This window comes from Anguilla rostrata, chromosome 9 (assembly GCF_018555375.3).
Source record: "Anguilla rostrata isolate EN2019 chromosome 9, ASM1855537v3, whole genome shotgun sequence".
In the NCBI taxonomy this organism is placed as follows: domain Eukaryota; kingdom Metazoa; phylum Chordata; class Actinopteri; order Anguilliformes; family Anguillidae; genus Anguilla; species Anguilla rostrata.
In genome coordinates this window covers 46,384,747-46,403,952 of record NC_057941.1, presented here as the reverse complement: position 1 = coordinate 46,403,952, position 19,206 = coordinate 46,384,747, and the positions used below count along the sequence as shown (strand labels likewise).

General features: G+C 46.1%; 1 protein-coding gene and 2 long non-coding RNA genes across 4 annotated transcripts in view; 1 reads left to right on the top strand and 2 right to left on the bottom strand.

Annotated features, from left to right (window-relative positions):
• The first annotated feature begins 932 nt into the window (after nt 1-932).
• Nucleotides 933-19,206, top strand: part of st14b (ST14 transmembrane serine protease matriptase b) — a 20,099-nt gene continuing 1,825 nt past the window's right edge. Inside the window, exons 1-16 of the mRNA XM_064352520.1 lie at nt 933-1,343; nt 8,203-8,371; nt 8,849-8,979; nt 10,948-11,018; nt 11,753-11,931; nt 12,689-12,724; nt 13,019-13,253; nt 13,564-13,703; nt 14,252-14,349; nt 14,811-14,920; nt 15,095-15,228; nt 15,610-15,714; nt 16,276-16,383; nt 17,355-17,471; nt 17,828-17,950; nt 18,787-18,967. Coding sequence (XP_064208590.1) covers nt 1,320-1,343; nt 8,203-8,371; nt 8,849-8,979; nt 10,948-11,018; nt 11,753-11,931; nt 12,689-12,724; nt 13,019-13,253; nt 13,564-13,703; nt 14,252-14,349; nt 14,811-14,920; nt 15,095-15,228; nt 15,610-15,714; nt 16,276-16,383; nt 17,355-17,471; nt 17,828-17,950; nt 18,787-18,967 — 1,961 coding nt within the window. The 5' untranslated portion in view covers nt 933-1,319. The remainder of the gene's footprint in view (nt 1,344-8,202; nt 8,372-8,848; nt 8,980-10,947; nt 11,019-11,752; nt 11,932-12,688; nt 12,725-13,018; nt 13,254-13,563; nt 13,704-14,251; nt 14,350-14,810; nt 14,921-15,094; nt 15,229-15,609; nt 15,715-16,275; nt 16,384-17,354; nt 17,472-17,827; nt 17,951-18,786; nt 18,968-19,206) is intronic.
• Nucleotides 8,454-19,206, bottom strand: part of LOC135263981 (uncharacterized) — a 17,453-nt gene continuing 6,700 nt past the window's right edge. The window contains exons 3-4 of one of the 2 annotated variants that reach the window (XR_010332568.1): nt 11,790-11,947; nt 8,454-8,638 (exon numbers count right to left, since the gene is read on the bottom strand). This is a non-coding gene — a long non-coding RNA (uncharacterized LOC135263981). The remainder of the gene's footprint in view (nt 8,639-11,789; nt 11,948-19,206) is intronic. The other variant, XR_010332569.1, reaches the window with a different exon arrangement.
• Nucleotides 12,091-16,349, bottom strand: LOC135263982 (uncharacterized). Its single transcript, XR_010332570.1, has 3 exons — nt 16,210-16,349; nt 14,930-15,242; nt 12,091-14,155 (listed from the first exon to the last, which is right to left on the bottom strand). It is a non-coding gene; the product is annotated as an uncharacterized LOC135263982 (long non-coding RNA).

The following is a 19,206-nucleotide window of genomic DNA, read 5'->3' as shown; positions in this document are numbered from 1 at the left end:
CCTGATTGGTGGTCTTGCCTCGTGTAAGATGCGTTGGGTGACTGACAGTAGGCCAAGAAAATAGTAGACAGTAGACAACTGCTAAGAAAATCAAAGGGTCATAGGGATTGATTGCTTGTATTTCCAATTAGTCACTATAATTTGGACTTTGCATAATGTTTGGGGATTCACATTTTCTAATTCAGGTTAATCTTCTGTCATTTACATTTGTTGGTTTTATATATTTTATACATTCTGTTGTCCGTTTAGATAGCCTACAGAGGTGAAGAAGCCTAACAAAGCACAGATAACTTACTGAAGATGTACAACAGCTACCAATATGCCACGTACGTTCCTCATGTCAGAGATCAGTATTGTTCCCACAATACTCAGCTTCCCCGCAGTGTGATCCAAACGCGTGGGGCGCAGTAAAATTAGCATTTTCACCTAATGAGCAATCCAAGGCCGGTGAATTATTTGGCTTTGTTTAACTGAATGAGAACCAAACTCAGCATGGAGGCGGCTTAATTCCAGAAGTCTGCACTGCATTACAGATCAGTATGCGGTGCACACAGTTAGCAGTCATTTGCTTACATTCAGCAAGTATCGCCGTGTTTTTAGTCCAGCGGTAATGTTGCGATTAATCCGTTGTAAACGGCCAAGGCCTACTACAGGAGCTTTGAGTATCGGGTCTTAGATAGATAGGAATAGATTCGGCCTCAATTTCTCACGATTCGTGTTCCTACAGGGTAGCCGACACTTAACATGTAGCCTAAATGACGTGTCTAATAGCCTAATATTATATTATTATATATATATATATATATATATATATATATATATATATATATATATATATATAAAATTACATTGTAGGCTAAGCCTATATTCCAATTGAGTCGATATTTCGCTCCGCCCACAGTTTCACCTGCACGGGGGGAGTTACCGGTTTGTGTCACTGGCTGGATGGAGACACGCCTGCAGTAACCTGAAAACGCCCGGAAGATTTAGCCTGCCTTGTTGTGGCAAAAATATTGCATCCTTTTGTAGGAATAACAATGTCATTCTTAGTCCTGCGAAAACCATACATAATATTTGTGTTTAGTCCTTAGTGAACATTTCACTTTTTTTTGTTTGGAGAAGGGTTTTTTTTTCTCTTTTCTCTTTTTTTTTTTGTGAACCTGCGTCTCACCTGCTGTCGGCAACAGACAGTCGCTTGGAATAGAAACCTGCGCTCCGTAGCCTAATCCAGGGGTGCGGAAACACGGAAAGAAAGCAGAGAAAGTCAATTTTTTTTATTGTCCGTTTCTGAAAGGTGTTTGGATCAACCGGATTGTGCAATGGAAGACAGCCCAAGCACTCCGGTAAGAATTTTATCTTTAAAAAAAAATAAATAAATAGGTTTTCATTGATATCACAGTCAAGTTTCACTTCTGGGCTGACGAGATAGACTATAAAACTGGCATCACCTTGCTCATATGTGTATTATAAAATGTCATAATCATCTGTGTATAAAATATGCCAATTCGGTTCATTGCAATATTCACATGTCCACGTTCATTCTGAACTATAAGTCATCATTCAGGTTGACTTCTACTTGTAGACGACTTCTAAATTCCAATTGAGGCGTTGAAATTATTTGTTAACTGATCTACGATACGTGTTCATGACGATCGTTTCGTAATCTCCCTCGTCCATCAAAGCGTGTAGGGGAGTGAGAAAGGAGATTAAACCAGGAATTAATAATTTTTAGATTTTTTTTTTCTCCATTAATTTTGTCTTTGGTTATAAAGACACACATCCCATGGACATATGATGGTCAAGAACCGAGTAACTCATTTTAGGCAGTAAGCACATCAAACTTTTCATCCACATGTTAAAAAACTTAAATAAATAAATAAATAAACGGAAATATTTCCTCTAAAAACAAATTGCCACAAACCTTGTGTGTTTGAATGAATGCTTGCATATGCAAAATGTTTCACAATCCGGTTTGAATTCTAAGAGCTGAACAGGTCTTAAACTTTATTGTGAATCATAGGCTTGCATGTTGCTTTGCGTAGAATTCAATTTATTTTATTTTTTTGCATTCATGTTAACACTATCTTTGGTGGCTGCAAGATGCTGCTTTCTGGGCCTCTTCCCTTGTGTCACACAAAAGATTGGAGTCTAGACCTCATAAAAGATTAACAACCACACAGGCCCAACACCTGTTGCCCCTCGCAACAAAGAGCAGTCACCGTCTTCTCGGATTTCACATCGACCTTTCAAGATGCCCAGGTTGGCTGCAGGCGTCCACACGCCGGTTTTTGTTCCTTGACGCTCATGTAACTCTAATCGTAACCACAGATGTTCCATGCTGTGAAGCCACGGCACTTTTCTCTCATGATTTGGCTGGTTCTCGGCAAAGTGATTTCAACTAGTTAAAACCGTGCTTACGTTTTACAGGATGAGCGGTGTATCACGGGAAGGGAAATGGGAGGGGAGGGGGCAGACAGGACTGCGATGGCAACAGAAACTCATTATAATATTCATGTATTGATACTGCTAGGCAAGCATCAATGAAAGGATGTCCTCTGCTCTGATTCTATGGAGATGCCCAGCCTTAGATTTGGGTGGGCAACAAGGCCCTTATTTATTTCTGGGTTTCACATCTGTGCCATCTGACATGATAGCCGAAGACTGTTTCTGTGTCTCTACATAAAGCATTTTACTGCAGTCTAACCTACGAGTGAACCAGGTGTGTACAGCCAATTAGCTCATGAAGTCAGGGTAACCGTTGGAAACAAAAACCTGCATACACACAGCATGCAGTAGCCTAAGGTCTGTCTCCCATTTGCAGGCCTGAGTCATGTTTTCATCTGTAAAACACCCGAAGGGTGCCCTCGTCGACAGAGAGTCCATTACGGATGCTGGCAAAGTGTGCACTGTTGCCACGCAACCGCAGGAAGCTGGCACTCTCCGTTGCCAGTTAGGCTCGGATTACACGGGAATATTCGGCCCTGAAAGCCTGTCGCCGCCTCGACGGCTTTCACCTCCGCGATACGCGCGAGCATCTGTCGTCCTCTTTTTCCGCTGGCTGACCTCGCCAGACGCGTTTCCTGTGCTAATCCACCCCCCATTACATCACCCCCCACTCAAAGCCTTCTCCGTCACGTTCTTTGAGGCCATTTTTTCGACGAGCTCTGAGATCGCGCCGTTTCCGTCACCCGAGCCGGCAGCGAAACAAAGGGGAGTTTGCGCTTTTATCTCGACCGCTTTTGCCCCGCGGTTCGCGCTCGCTACGCGACGCGTGAAGCGGCGGTGTGCCCAAGCGCCATCCGGGCCTGATAGCATCGGGGGGGCTGTGCCGACGGACGCTGCTAGCTGGGCTAGCCGTTCTGCGTGTGTGCGCGCTCAGCCTCAAACAGTGGCAGAGATAAGAGTGTGCGCACCTTCCTGTATCCTGGAGGTTATTGCTGTGGTGAGACGGCCTTGCAGATACAACTGGGTGTACAAAATTTGGAGACTCAAAATACCCAGGGCTAGAAATTGGTTTCACCCTACGGTATGATTATGATCCTATCTCTTTAGGGAATGGGGAATTGAATGGCTGAGTGACAGGCAAACACAGTCTGTAGGGAAACCAGTCAGAAGCAGTCAAAGGTGGTTTGGACTGGCCCAGCTCTCCCAGAAGGGGGGGGGGGAGGGTGGAGGCGGTAAACTAGCGTAACAGCTCAGCGTGTTGCTTTTACATACGCAGAAGAACAATGCCCGAACCGCGGGTTCCGAGCCCAAACCGGCGACTTATCCGTAACCAGGTCGGGTCCCCGCCCGCGAAACCGCTCGTCCCGCTGTGCGGCTGAGAGACGTCCTGAGGAGATGATGAGGATCTGTTGTTTTGTTTTTTTTTTTTTGGAGATGTAACGACTCTGTTCGTATGATTGACCGATATTTCGTTTCTAACAGCTGAAATTAAAATAATAATAAAAACGTAAGTGGAGAGTGTACAGTTCATAGTTTATAGTTTTTTTTGAAGCTTTTAAAGAAACTGACTCATAAAGAAAGTAGACCTGCTTTCCGTTCAGTGAGGGCGTTGCTAAGGGGCAAGGACTGTCGACCTGTGAACAAAACTGTGCGGTATGACTAAAATGGTAATATTGTATTCAAATAATAAGCCAGAATTCCTATTAATCACCTGTATAAATGGCAGAGGTTAAAAATCCAGGTGTCAGAAAGTAAAAGTCCTGCCATCTGTTTCTACCACCCCCAGCTCATTCCACTAATTAGTTCTGCCACCTGGCTGAAGAATTGTGCTAATTAGCAAATCCAGGTGATTGGAACAAAATGCTGGGGAGGACTATTACTTCCTGAACCTGGATTGCCCACCTGTGATAACTGGCCTGATATAACCCTTACACCTGTCATGAATAGTCACAGTATTGTATCACATTTTAAGATCAATGCACCGTCTTAACACACACATGCAATTTTATATTTTGGTCATAAGCAGCAACAGGCTGTCATGACTGGATGTGACAGGTGTTATGTCATGCTTATGACAGAATTATGTAGGCTTTATAGCATATACGCAGATCAAGCAAAGAGTTACTGAGATGTAATATAATGGTATTAAGTCCAGGACGACCGTTGCCTGGAATTTCATACACTTTAAAAACAGTTGCCAGTTTCATTTACTCAGTGTCCTTCATCATTAATTTCTTTACCATCCAAAGGACAAATTAAAAGTTGTCAGTAGTATTTTCGGCACGATGTTTGCCACTGCATTTCATCCTGCCTCTTTCCCAGTTTGTTACATCTTGGCATCCAGCAGATGCTCTTCGCCGGGGGGACGTAAACAGATTGCGTACGTTTTGAAATCCATTTATACAGCTGGATATTTTTTTTTTTTTTTAACCGAGGCTGTTTGGGTTATGTGCCTGGCTCAAGGGTACGGCGTCGACAGTTCCGAAACCATCGTGCTACGCCTTCGCGTTTCCCCTTCGAGACTCTGAGACGCGAGCGAGCGACTCTCCAAGAATTCTCAGAAGCCGGTACACCTTTGCAGCAGTGCGTGATGAGTCACGGAAGAACGAGTGGAAGGAACGGTTTCCGCCCGCCCCCTCCTCCCGAAAGAATGCGGTGCCAGGCGGGGCACGGGTACACCCGGCGGCGGGGAGAGTGACGCGCCTGTCAAAACAGTCTCACGGCCTACTGAAACCGAAAACATCAGAACTGAGAGGGCTGCTTTTCGAGAAGGGCGCGGTCCATCGGCGAAGGGGAAGCAAGTGCCGCCCCACTGCTTGTTGCGCAAACATTTGTCCCTGGTACTGGTTTGACTGGCAGCGTCAGCACCGCAGTACCGGTTAAGATCTGGGTTATAGGGCAAAGCTGGGGCAGATCAGTGGTTTTGAGATGAGAAGGTGCTGGCGCTGGTACAAAGCATAATTATTCACTGTAATAAACTGTTTGCGTATATACCGTGTCTATACGTGTGAAGTTGTTTGCGAATTCTGTCTGTTGCCATGAGGTCAGAAGGTACAGAAATTGAATGTTTTCAAGGGTTGAGAGTCTGTGGTCATTGCGGTTATTTCTGTGGAAAACCCTGAAAAGTGCCAAACTCTCGGTGCTGTATATGCATGGGGCATGCTGCCCCACCAAGCCATAACTTGGCAGAATGGCATACCTGCCATCCCAATACCCCTGGATATAATTATACTACAATATTTAGCACAACATTCTTACGCAGTATAGCACTATATCCTCTAATTCCCTCTTTCATTTGTTATGGCATTTAAAGCTGCATTCTTCTACCTCTGTATCATTACTGACCTTTGCCAAACCTTTTTTTTATTTTTATAAAAGCCTTTGCCTGAACTTGTGTGCGATTTCTTAGTCACTCTGAATGGGAACAGCTACCGAATGACTGAATGTAATGTGACTGCGACTGCCCTGCACTACGGAAGGAAACATTCATTTTAAATTCATCTCACTATTTGCTGAAATAAGTAGGACAGGATCAGAAACTCTGAATTCCTAATTGAATGAGCCATTATCGTGTAACGGAATCCCGTCGTCATGTTTCTGCTCTGAAATGCTGATTCAAGCAAAAGCTTAGTTTTAGGTCTCAGGATGGCAATTCCCAAGTGATTCCGAACTATTCAAGGTCAAGAGGTCGCTGGAATTAGTGTTCAGTTATTCAGAAAGGGATTTTAATATTTGCTCTCTGTAAGCCAAGCCATGGTTCTCAGACAGTCAAAAGCCATTTAAATTTAGCTGGATCACACTCAAGAAAACGTGGATTATACATTTGCCAGACAGAATGAACAGCCTGATTATAATACACAATAAGGCTTGTGCTGGGGGAAACAACTGCCTGTGGTTTCGACTGTTTCAGGCATTCCTTCGCTTGGCTGTCAGTCTGTGAGTCCGTTTGTCTGTCAGTGTGTATTTACTAATACTTGCCATTTCTACCAAGTTTGGTTGGGTGGACTTCGTCGAAAGTTAACCGTGCTCAGTCTATAAAACACGGAATGTGGTTTCTGCTGTAGCGTAAATTCCATGCGATGCCTTTAACCTGTTTACCGTAGCTGACAGAAGTGACATCACACCATTTATTTCTTTATGAAAATCAGTTTGATAGTGCTCACAGTTATAATTTATGCAGAAAAATGCCTGTTCCGTGAGGTCACATAACGTTTAAGTATCTTGTGAGCTATGTTGCTGCGTTTCCTTTTTCATTTTTTATTTTTTATTTTTGTTCCTGCTGGAAGATGAATGAATCACCGTGTGACAACCACGGGTGCCACTTGGGATTTTAAGCCCTTAGAAAAGTTTTCCCATTGGGCACCACCCCCCCAGTCCACCCCCAGGAAACATCCTGTGTTTTAATATTTTTTGAGGGCCCCTGTCAGTCAAGGCCCTTGGAATGGTCCTAACACCCGACACGCCCCCCCCCCCCCCCCCCACCCCCCCCACCCCGCCCCAAATTTCAGTTGACTGGCAGCCAGATGCTGCTTTATAGACAGATGAAGACAGAAATACAGTTACTGGCTAAGTAACAATGTTGAGTAAGGTGTGCTTTGGGAATGCTTTAAAGGACTGTTCAACCGTTTTTTCCCTGTCTCAGGTAGTAAGCTTGTTTGTTCAGTAATAATATAGATCAGCTGTTTTATATGAAGACATGCCTAGATACCTGCACACTTAATCACCCACCAACTGCTATGCATGCACCCCCCCCCCCCCCACCCTCCACCCTGACCCCCACATTTTGTTGTCCTGTCTGTATTTTAATCACCGTTATATATTTCCGTAATGTGCGTTTTTATGAGATGCAAAATAGATTTGCCGATAAAGGACAAACAACAAATGGACACATAAATAATAGTAATATAAAATACCCATATTTGATTGTTTATCTGTCTGGGGAATGGGTTAATGTGCCAACTGTGTTGGCTTAATGCACAACACATTAATGACTTTAAACAATCGTATTTCTGCCACACTGCTTCGCGTGTCTGCGTTGCTTTGGCTGCTACTGAATAAAAATGCTGGCAGCACAAGTGGTACGAGAGCCAAATAAATCATTTGTCTGCCCCTGTTTTACCTTCTTTCATAAACGTAATGAGTGAGCATTTCTCTGCGGAGTGGAATTTGACCATTGCTTGTAAACACGGTTTCTTTGTTTTACATCGCTGTGCACATTGCATATCCTGACTGTGTTATCTACCATTTTGGGTGTGCAGGCAAGCTGCAGTAGATGTGCTATTGCAATATAAATCCATAAGGAAAAATTTGATATTTCAAGTGCTTTGCATTACTGACCTTTTTAAAACAAACTATTTTCAATAGTTGTCTTCACAAAACCTCTTTAATGTCATGCAGTTTAGTTGGTAGTTTTTTTTTTGTTTCTTTTTTCAACTCTCAGGGATCTGCAGGGGGGTTTTCAAGTTTCACTGGAGTTGAAGTAACTGAAATATGTATTAGACCCATATTTGTGTGAATATAGTACATAAAAAGTATTTATATGTAATGCCTGTTTAGACACACCCACACACTTGCCCGAGCGGGTTCGTACCTGAGTTTCTCCACCCTAAACCTGACCTCCTCCCTAAACCTGACCTCCACCGTAACCCTGACCCTGACCTCCACCCTAGCCCTGCCCTCCGCCCTAAACCTGGCCTCCACCCTAACCCTGACCTAACCCTGTCCTCCACCCTAACCCTGACCTCCGCCCGCCCGCAGGCCGACTGGGACACCTCGGTCCAGTTCCTTCCCACCGCCGACCCCCTGAAGCCGAAAAAGAGAAGGAGGAGGCCGACTAAGAAGGCGGGCATCGGCATCGGTGTGGGGATGATGATCCTGGCTGGGGTCTTGGCTCTCATCACTGGGCTGCTGGTCTGGCATTTACACAGTGAGTGCATCATTTATAAACAAATGAACGCAAGTACATACTAATAAATGAACTTAAGAATAATATTAATAAAACAAACAAATGACAATCCATTATAATTTATTGACATTAAGGGTCACAACTGTCCCTCAGGCGGTAGTCGGTAATTCCATATTTGTGCAGCCAAATTTTGGCAGCAGCACCTTTCCTCTCCCAGGGGAATGTCTCTCTTCCCCTTGTTCTCTTGGAGGGGTGTACCCCCTCCCCCCCCCACTGGCCCCTAGAGTGCTGTGACACAGAACAGATAGGCTGAGGTCACCGTGACAACTGCGCCATGGTGACACGGGCGTTTGGCCCCCCCGCCCTCTCTCTCCCCTCTCCCCCTCCCCCCCTCTCTCTCCTCTCTCCCCTCTCCCCCACCCTCTCTCCTCTCCCCCCTCTCCCCTCTCTCCCCCTCTCCTCTCTCTCTCCTCTCTCCCCCCTCTCTCGACCACACAGTACGCAGAGCTGAAAGAATAAAGAAGATGTACAGCGGCTCCATGAAGATCACGGGCAGGGGCTTCCACGACGACTACGAGGACCCCGAAAGCCCGGCCTTCCAAGACCTGGCTTCCCAGGTGGTGGAGCAGGTGAGGGAGGAGCTGGTTTATCACCACATCACATTACAGGCATTTAGCAGACGCTCTTATCCAGAGCGACTCACACAACTTTTTACACAGCGTTTGCGTTGCGTCCGTTTATACAGCTGGATATATACTGAAGCAAAGCAGGTTAAGCACCTTGCTCAAGGGTAGTACGGCAGGTGCTTCCTACCTGGGAATCGAACCTGTGACCGCCCATTATAAATGCTCTGTTCTATCATAACTTTCTAAAGGTCTGTACATGAAGCAGCAAACGGTGAGATACAAAATTTAGGAGTTTGAGAACGTGCCGTCACTTGTGTTATTAAACAGAGCCTCTCTTTTGTTTTGATTAACAAGCACGGCAATTACTATCAGAATCAGGTATTGCATTAATTCCTGATTCATTTTTACTTGATTGGTTATACTGAAAAAGTTCTATTGCCGATTAAGTGGCATAATGGCTACTTGCTGATCAGTGGGAAGCACCACTCAGGATGGACATATTGTGCATAATCACACATCCTCCCTCACGAAGATAAAAACTGACACAGGCAGGATATGGGTTTTAACATTATAAGCAAGGTTATGCTTCCAGAGTCTGTATATATTAATTTTTTTTTTTTTTTTATTGTCCCGGAAATGTGTTCCTTGAGGGAAGCGGTCTCTGGCTGCGTATGCCACAGGAAGTAGTTCCAACCAAAAATATATTATTAAATATAAATATTAGATTAAATATAGTGTATTGAAGAATAATCAGGTACTGTAACTGAAACCTCACAGATACAAACTCTGAAGACACTTGACACCCATGACCCCCCCAAAAGTCACTATACCAACCATTAAACATCCAAAATATCCTTCTTCACACACAAAAACTGTCTAAGCAGATCAAAAGCATACGCTTATTCTGTAATTATATTTCTAAGAAGCCCACGGGGGTGACACTACTGCATTAAGCAGATGTAAGTAAAAAAAGGTACCAGCTACCACCTTTCTGAGAAGCTCGTTAATCGTGAAAAACCAGTTCGGGGAAATGATTACTCCACCTCTTGTCTTCGCTGCATAGTAGCCAGCACCGATTAATGTAACAAAATAAACTGTCTGAGACAGTGGATGGGTCAGTTACTTTCAAGATTCCATCGGTATAATCACAGCTGCGATCAGGGAGGGGTAGTAGTTCGGATATGTTTTTGTAAAACATGTATTGGCGTGTATGCGTTTCGTATGTAAAACAGGTTGCCTACCTGTTTTTATGTTTAATACCTCTGGGAACCTGCATCGCAAATTACGTCGCCATTTTGACTCTAGTTTATGATAGGAGCTATTTTCTATTTTGCATTTTATAACAAGGTACATTTACTGTATGCGTTCTTCTCATCCCTGGCCACAATGCACCCGTTCTTGCTCTGTGGAGTGTGCACAACATCTACTCAATCCAGGGTACTGTTGATAAACTCCTTTTTCTAAAAACAAAATTTAGTGGCAGTGAGCTCCTGCCAACCCAGAGTTTTACAAAATAAAGAGAAGTCTGCAGCTTTGTCTTGAGCGCCATCCGGCAGTAGGAAGTTATGCACCTCTTGTGGAGTGGAGGAGTCACTGCTCTGCAGTGTATGGCATTGTACGTTTACATTTACATTCTCGTTCACTTCAGGGGCTTATTTCACAAAGCAGGATTACTGAGTTGAATACTCGGTTTCATAAAGCAGAATTACTGTGTTAGCTGGATAACTTGCGCTGAGTAAAACCCGGAACAGCACCTTTTTACTTCAGTCCATGCTCCAGATTTGGGAGGGGTCCAGGTTTTACTCTGCGCAGTTATCCAGCTAACTCAGTAATCCCTGCTTCGTGGAACTGGGCCCAGGTCTATGATTATCTCACAAAGGAACAGTAACATTTATCTTTCCTTCGTTTGATTATTTCTTGCATAGTAATGTGGATTACAAGTGAATTCTGCTCTGCTCCTTTGTCTTTCAGCTCAACGCAATGTATACAAAAAACCCACGGGTGTCCAAATACTACGTGGGTTCCTCTGTTCAAGCCTTCAGGTACAGTCCTTTGAGTTTCACTTGTTTCATTATCAGTACCTCTAGAGCAGGGATCATCAAATCTGGCCGTCGAATCCAAATCCAGCCCTGGTTTTCTTTTCTCCCGGGTAATTAGTGCTACTGATTGGCCAGACTGACTTCACAAAGGGAGGGTAGAAAACCAGCAGTTCTCGGCCCTCGAGGACCTTGAGTTGCTGATCCCTGCTCTAGAGCTTAGATACTCGCTCAGCAGAATGATAGTTTATGTTCCAGTCGTAAAGCCTTCCCATCACATTTGTTTTTGGCTGGACCGCAACAGCGGGGCCAGCCCTATAAACACGAATGTCTGTGACTGAGTGAGTGAGTGATGACATAGCGACAATCGGGGCGACATAGCTCAGGAGGTAAGACCGATTGTCTGGCAGTCGGAGGGTTGCCAGTTCAAACCCCGCCCTGGGCGTGTCGAAGTGTCCTTGAGCAAGACACCTAACCCTAACCCTAACTGCTCTGGCGAATGAGAGGCATCAATGTAAGCGCTTGATAAAGCGCTATATAAATGCGTCCATTTGATGAAGTTGCACCATTGGTCGGCCGGTCCAGCCGTATACTAGGTTTTGACCTGGTCTTGTTCCTTTATAGTGGCCTAAGCACAAAGAATATTCAAATATTGAGTTCCGTCTGGTGTTTGTCCAACACCCCTAGCTCTTCTCGTCTCTCCCTTCATCTTTCTCCCTTGCCTGCCTGTCCCATTCCAGTGAAGACCTCGATCGGGACAACGTCATGGCCTATTACCTGTCGGAGTTCGAGGTGGCGCAGGGGCAGGAGTCCGTCGTCGACGGCGACTTGACCTCCGAGGGCGAGCCCGAGCAGCTCAAGTCCAGGCAATTCCGCATGCAGGAAAACGCTCTGCAGTTCCAGAACATGGTGTCCGGAGGTACGACACGGACACCCTGCAAAAAAATGTTTGTGATGTCATAGCGGATTGAGGCAGGCTATCTGTGACTGCTTTGTACTCTTCTTGAAATTCAGTTAGTGGTCTTATTACGGATACCCTTTGAAAAACCATCCACAATTCAGGGTCTGAGTCACTAAGTAAAATATCCAAAAGTCTTTATATGAAAAAAAACTTTTTCATCATACTTTTTTATCATGTGCCTACAAGACAGAAGAAGTGGAAAAAGTAGGCAACTAAAAAAGGAAGGGAAATTAGCACAGAGGGTCTATTTTTTGGATGTTTTTCTATAGATGCAATCAGAGGTGGAAAATCCAGGTTCAGAAAGTAAAAGTTCTCCCCAGTATGTTGTTCCAGTCCCCTGGATTTGCTAATTAGCACGATTCTTCGGCCTGGACTAATTAATAAAATCAGCTGGCTGAGTTAATGAGTGGAAGGACTTTTCTGACCCCTGGACTTGCTGTCCCTGCATGCAATACAGTGCCAGCATTCGAAGACAGAAAATGATCAAATATGCGGTAATAAGTCTTGTGCACTGCGCTAAGATTTGTGATTGTTTAGTATTATAAAACAGTTCTCATGTCTATTTATCATTTTTTTAAATGTTTTATTATTTGGTTGCGCTCCATCTGGCACTAAATAACTATGTCGAAAGGGTAATCTGTGCCTGCACAAGACAACCTGGTGATAAATATTAATCAGCGCTGATTAATTATACCCCTCTTATTCTTTCTTGTAGCTGTGGATCCCCGCTTGAACCAGAAGAATTTTAAAAGTGAGACCCATTTTCCTTTTTTAAAAAAAAATGTATTTAGCAAGATGTTATGCAGTGACTTGCACAACTTTCTAAAAAATATACCATGCATTTGTACAGCTAGACAGTTACTGAATCGGCTCAGTTTGAGTGCAAAACAGCTGTGTCTCACCTAGGATTAAAACCTACAGCCCTTGCGTTACAAATTCAGTTCCGTAACCATTATACAACCCAAGGGGTTCACACCACTTTGTACATCTTTGACATCGTTGCCCTCCCTGAGGTACAGTCATGCCTGTCTTCCTCTTGTTGCAGCCCAGAAGAAATACACCTACCACGCCCAGAGTGACAAGAACCAGACCCTTCAGTCCCCCGGCTTCCCGACCTCGCCGTACCCGCCCGAAAGCTTCACCGAGTGGGAGCTGCGAGCCGACCCCGGCTTCAGGATCAAGCTGGACTTCCTCAAGTTCACCCTGGAGGACGACTGCAAGAAGGACTTCGTCAAGGTGTACGACTCCCTGGTCGCCATAGAGATGAAAGCCATGGCGGAGTGAGTGCAGTTTTGCGTTTTACCTGTGGTCGCCAGATTGACCTGGCCAGAGGTGAATCAGTCGCGGGGGCCTGGTCGCATTGATCCGGGTGTTCACCGTTGACCGTGCCTTGATGAGCGGTGTCCTCGGTTTGTCTGTGTGCTCTCATTGAGGTTTAAGCGCCGGTGCAGCGGAGCTTCTGCTGTTGATTGTATTTGCACCGTATATGTTCTTGTGAAGACCTTGCTGATGCTATATTCTGTCAAAGAAACTGCTTCCTGAACGAAGGTTTCCCTTGGGCCGATTGGTCCATTTCCTCTGTGGCGACAGGAGGTGCGGCTCCTACCCTCCCAACGAGCCCCTGTCCTTCATCTCCTCGAGGAACGTCATGCTGATCACGCTGGTCACCAACAAGGACAAGAACTTCCCAGGCTTCCAGGCCGTTTTCACCCAGGTCCCACAGGCCTTAGGTAAAGACAGACGAGAGCCACCCCCTGCAGTGCGGCAGTCCGTCTTGTTTAGGCCCTCCGGAGCTGCTCGGTCAGCACAGGTGCTCGCTACGGGGGCCATCTTGGCCCTGCAACCACAGGTTCAATCCCTTGGCCTCAGCTACATCATTGGTTGACTATGGCCAGGTGTACACGTTAGTCGGACCCAATTGGGCTTGTCAGGGATAATGTGGGTTCATGGTGCCCACGGTTACCCATAGACACACCTGTTGGCGCCCACAGGCTACCCGTTATGGCTAAGTGAGACTCTAGTTGGTGCTAGATCTCTCCTGTAGCCCTGTGTGGACTGTTGGGTTTAGTATTGACTGGTTCAAAGTGAATAGCATAGCTTTGGCTGAAGTGGTCTTCTTGCGTATACACTGACGGCACCATGGTGATCCAGAACCAACCAACCATTCCAAATTTCTAGAAAACTGAAGAAGAGAAAAATAATATTCTTGGCAGACTCCACAGGTCCTTGAACACACCCATTAAATGTCTTTTTTGTGTGTTTTTTTTAATTTTTGCAGCATGTGGTGGTAAACTGACAGGACTTACTGGCACCTTCAAATCTCCTAATTATCCCGGGCACTACCCCCCTTCTATTAACTGTGTCTGGGACATTGAGGTAAGGAATGTATTTAGTGTTTTAATTAATGGTGCCGTTTGTTCCCAAACAGGAATAATTAAATTTAGTAAGCTTTAGGTATAACTAGCATAGAAACATTCTGTTTTTTTGGTTGTGATGTCATCAATAATTTTGTCACTGTAGGCACTGATGGGTGACATCCGAGAATCTACAGAACCACCAGATAAAGAGACTTGATAGACTAACCAGATAGTCAACTCCTGCTTTCCTTTCATATTTCCTTTTTTCTTAACTAAAGGAGATTCTGGAGAGTGAAGGGGGAGATGGTGTTGGAGGTTTAGGAGATGGAGGTAAAGGGGGAGATGGTGTTGGAGGTTTAGGAGATGGAGATAAAGGCGAAGATGGAGTTGGAGGTTGCAGAGGTGGAGGGTAAGGGGGATATAGTGTTAGAGGTGGAGGAGAAGGATGGTGAAAGCTAAGTTCCCGCTGTTCTCACTCAGGTCCCAATGGGGCAATATATCAAGGTCCAGTTCAAGAAATTCTACCTGGCTGAGCCGGGAGTCAGCCCCAAAACATGTCCTAAGGACTATGTGGAGATAAACCAAGTCAGGTCAGTTACCTTGTTGCTTTACCAATTCATCTTTGTTGTAATTCAAAATAACTCTTCTTGGAAAGAGTTATTTTTTTTAAAAAGTAAGAATGTATTTTCCATTTCACGGTTTGCAAGCTGTTCTGTTTGAAGACTTGCAAGTGTCCAGAATCCGCTTGTCCTTTTGGGTTTCAGGCTATGCGGAGGAAAGCTCAGGAACACCGTGATGACCAGCAATTCCAACACCATGAGGGTTACGTTCAACTCAGACAAGTATTACGTGGACCAGGGCTTCCTGGCCGAGTTCCAGGCCTTCGAGCCCTCCAATCGTAAGTCCAGATCCCTGAAAGACAGCAGACTTTACAGCTTTACATCTACTGAGTGTTGACATCCTTTGTTCTCTGAAGTGCAGTATCACATTCACTGGAGGAGAGGGAGTCACTTTTGCGACACATCTCCTGAACACGCCCCTTTCTCCGACGTCCACTCTCTGAAACACACCTGTTTGTGATGCACCTTCTCTGTAACTGACCCTCTTTACAACACAACCCTCTAGAGACACAGCCTTTGTGATACGCACTCTGTGACACACCCTTTCTATAACAGACCCCTCTTTACCACACGACCCTCTGTGTAAGACACGCCCTCTCTGTGACACTGCTCAGTGTGACCCAACCACCTGTCTGAATACATTATCCTGCCGTCCACAGCCTGTCCAGGCAAGTTCAAGTGCTACAACATGCTGTGCATCAACCCCAGCCTCAAGTGCGACGGGTGGGATGACTGTGGAGACAACAGCGATGAGAAGAACTGCGGTATGTACAAGCCCAGCACACACGCACACGCACACATACATACTCACATGCGCACTCACACACACACATACACTAACATACAAACACACACGCGCGTGTGCGCGCGCGCGCACACAAACAAACACACACACACACTCACATGCACAAACACACACACACACACTCACATGCACAAACACACACACACACTCACACACACACACACACACACCCAAACACACAAACTCACATGCACAAACACACACACCCAAACACACACCTACACACACACACACACACACACTCACATGCACAAACACACACTCACACACACACTCACATGCACAAACACACACACACTCACTCACACACACACACACCCAAACACACCCACACACACACACACACCCAAACACACACATACACATACACACACACGCACACTCACATACACACAAACACACACATACCCAATCACACGCACACTCACACACAAACACACACACACACACACACCTAGCCAGTTTCCAGGTGCCATGTTGTTGTCATGGAGCGTGACTGGAGGATGTGCTTCTTGTCCAGTTTGTGAAAAGTCTCAGATCGCTTGTAAGAACACTCTGTGCAAGCCGAAGATGTGGCAGTGCGACGGTGTCAACGACTGCGGAGACAACACGGACGAGGATGACTGCGGTGAGACTCGAGTCATCGCATTACATCACAGGCATTTAGCAGACTCTCTTATCCACGGCGACTTACACAACTTTTTACACAGCAGACTCGATGCAGCGGTCACACCGATCGCATCAGCCACAATGCTGTTATTCCAAAGGCGATTAAAAAATAAGCTGTGTTAACTCGCTTTAAATGGCCACCACAGCATACTGTAACACAGCCCCAGAGCATGCCTGTGCCAAGAATTTGCATCGCCCATGCCTGGAACTGACCTGCCCAACCTGGCAAACTCATGGCTTTCTAGGAATTGAGCATCACGTCGTGGATTTAGCAAGCAATCAATCAATCAAATTGTATTTGTATAGCGTATTGTACCGCACATTCCACTGGTGTTAATCATGTCATTAAAACAAACAAACAAAATATTTTCATTGAAAACAAAAAAGACGATGAAGCATTTCGCATTTCGCAATCAAATCGAGGATAACAGCTTGGTTGAATGACCCAGTGACAGACACACACGAAACAGGGCTGTTTTAAAAGAGTCTGATAAATTATTAGCATTGTACATCATTATCATTGTATGTCAGCCAAATGTACCTAGTTAGGCTAATACGATTACGTTTTTATTTGGCAGGATTGTTTTTGTTTGATTAGGCAAATGTGATTCCAGAGCTAGTTAGTACTTGGTAGGATTGTTGTTTGCTGAACAGGTTACCCTACAGGGTTGGAGTCCTGATCTATGTGGTCACTTCTGGCACTACGATCTTTACTTCACTCTAGTGTGTTTCTTTTGCACCTCTGCACCTTGAACTAATGCACTTGTTGTACGTCGCTCTGGATAAGAGCGTCTGCTAAATGCCTGTAATGTAAATGTAATGTAAATGTCATTGGGTCGTTTCCCCCTTGCTCTGTACTGACTCGTATGCGTAGTCTTTTTGCGTGTACGCGTGCTCAAGTCCTCTGCTTCCCTCCTTCCACGCGGACAGGCACGTGCAGGAAGGAGCAGTTCACGTGCCTGAATGCCCACTGCGTCTCCAACGAGACCAGGTGCGACGGGAAGGACGACTGCGAAGACGGGTCGGACGAACTGGATTGTGGGGGAGGTGAGAATCGTCCCTTTGAAGCAGCGCCCACTCGAACCCACCCAGTCCCCAAGGGTCACAGTATCCCCAGGGTTTCTTAGTCAGGCGACCGGTCTGCCCGATCATCCAATCATAGCCTTCACTGATGATGATTTTGACCAATCATAGCCATGAACTGACATAGTGGGTTCAACACGCATTCCAATTGCTTTGACTCTTTAGATACCAGTGAAATATGAAAACACTTCTGAGGATCCCTCAGTGAAACGGGTTGCTAAGTTAAAAAGTAAAATCATGTGAGAGAAGCATTTTGTTTTGGAGATACTTGTGATTATTTGCGTGACTGACCCCCCCCCCCCCCCCCCCACGTTGTCCAGTTTCAGTCGTGCCCTGCACGGAGCTCACGTACAAGTGCAAGAACCAGCAGTGCATCAATAAGCTGAACCCGGAGTGTGACAATACGAAGGACTGTGAGGACGGCTCTGACGAGGCCAGCTGTGGTGAGCCTGAACACACAGAGCAGCCAGACTGCGCCCCCAAACACACAGAGCAGCCAAACCGCACCCCCAAACACACAGAGCAGCCAGACTGCGCCCCCAAACACACACAGAGCAGCCAAACCGCACCCCCAAACACACAGAGCAGCCAAACCGCACCCTCAAACACACAGAGCGGCCAAATCGCACCCCCAAACATACAGAGCAGCCAAACTGCACCCCCAAACACACAGAGCAGCCAGACTGCGCCCCCAAACACACAGAGACTGTACCAAACCGCACCCCCAAACACACAGAGAGGCCAGACCGCACCCCCAAACACACAGAGCAGCCAAACCGCACCCCCAAACACACAGAGCAGCCAAACCGCACCCCCAAACACACACAGAGCAGCCAAACCACACCCCCAAAACACAGAGCAGCCAAACCGCACCCCCAAACACACAGAGCAGCCAAACTGCACCCCCAAACACACACAGAGCAGCCAAACCGCACCCCCAAACACACAGAGCAGCCAAACCGCACCCCAAAACACACAGAGCAGCCAAACCGCACCCCCAAACACACAGAGACTGTACCAAACCGCACCCCCAAATACACAGAGACTGTACCAAACTGCACCCCCAAACACACACACAGGCCAAACTGCATCCCCAAACACACAGAGCAGCCAAACTGCACCCACAAACAGAGAGAGCACCCCAACTTCCCTCCCCCAAAGGGAAACACAGACAGGCCCAACAGTGTTGCTTGTGTGCCTGTGTGTGTACATACCGCATGTGTATATGATGTGTTTACTGTGTTGCGTGTGCGTGTGTCTCTCTTAATCTTCCGTGCAGAGTGTGGCAAGAGTCCTTACAAGACCGCAAAGATTGTGGGCGGGCAGGATGCCTATGAGGGGGAGTGGCCTTGGCAGGTCAGCCTCCACGTCCAGGAGAAGGGTCACGTGTGCGGCGCGTCCGTCCTCAACAACCGCTTCATCGTCACCGCCGCACACTGCGTGCAGGACCGCGATATACTGTAATGGGCCCCACCCACCTCTGCCCCGCCCGCACCTCTATTAACATGATAAACCTCACTTCTGTCCCCCCCGCACCTCTATTAACATGATAAACCTCACTTCTGTCCCACCGGCACCTCTATTAACATGATAAACCGCACTTCTATCCCACCCACACCTCTGTCACATGATAAGCCTCCTTCCTGATAATGACCACTGCAACAGTTTCATTATGAAGCATGAAGTATGAAGTATGAAG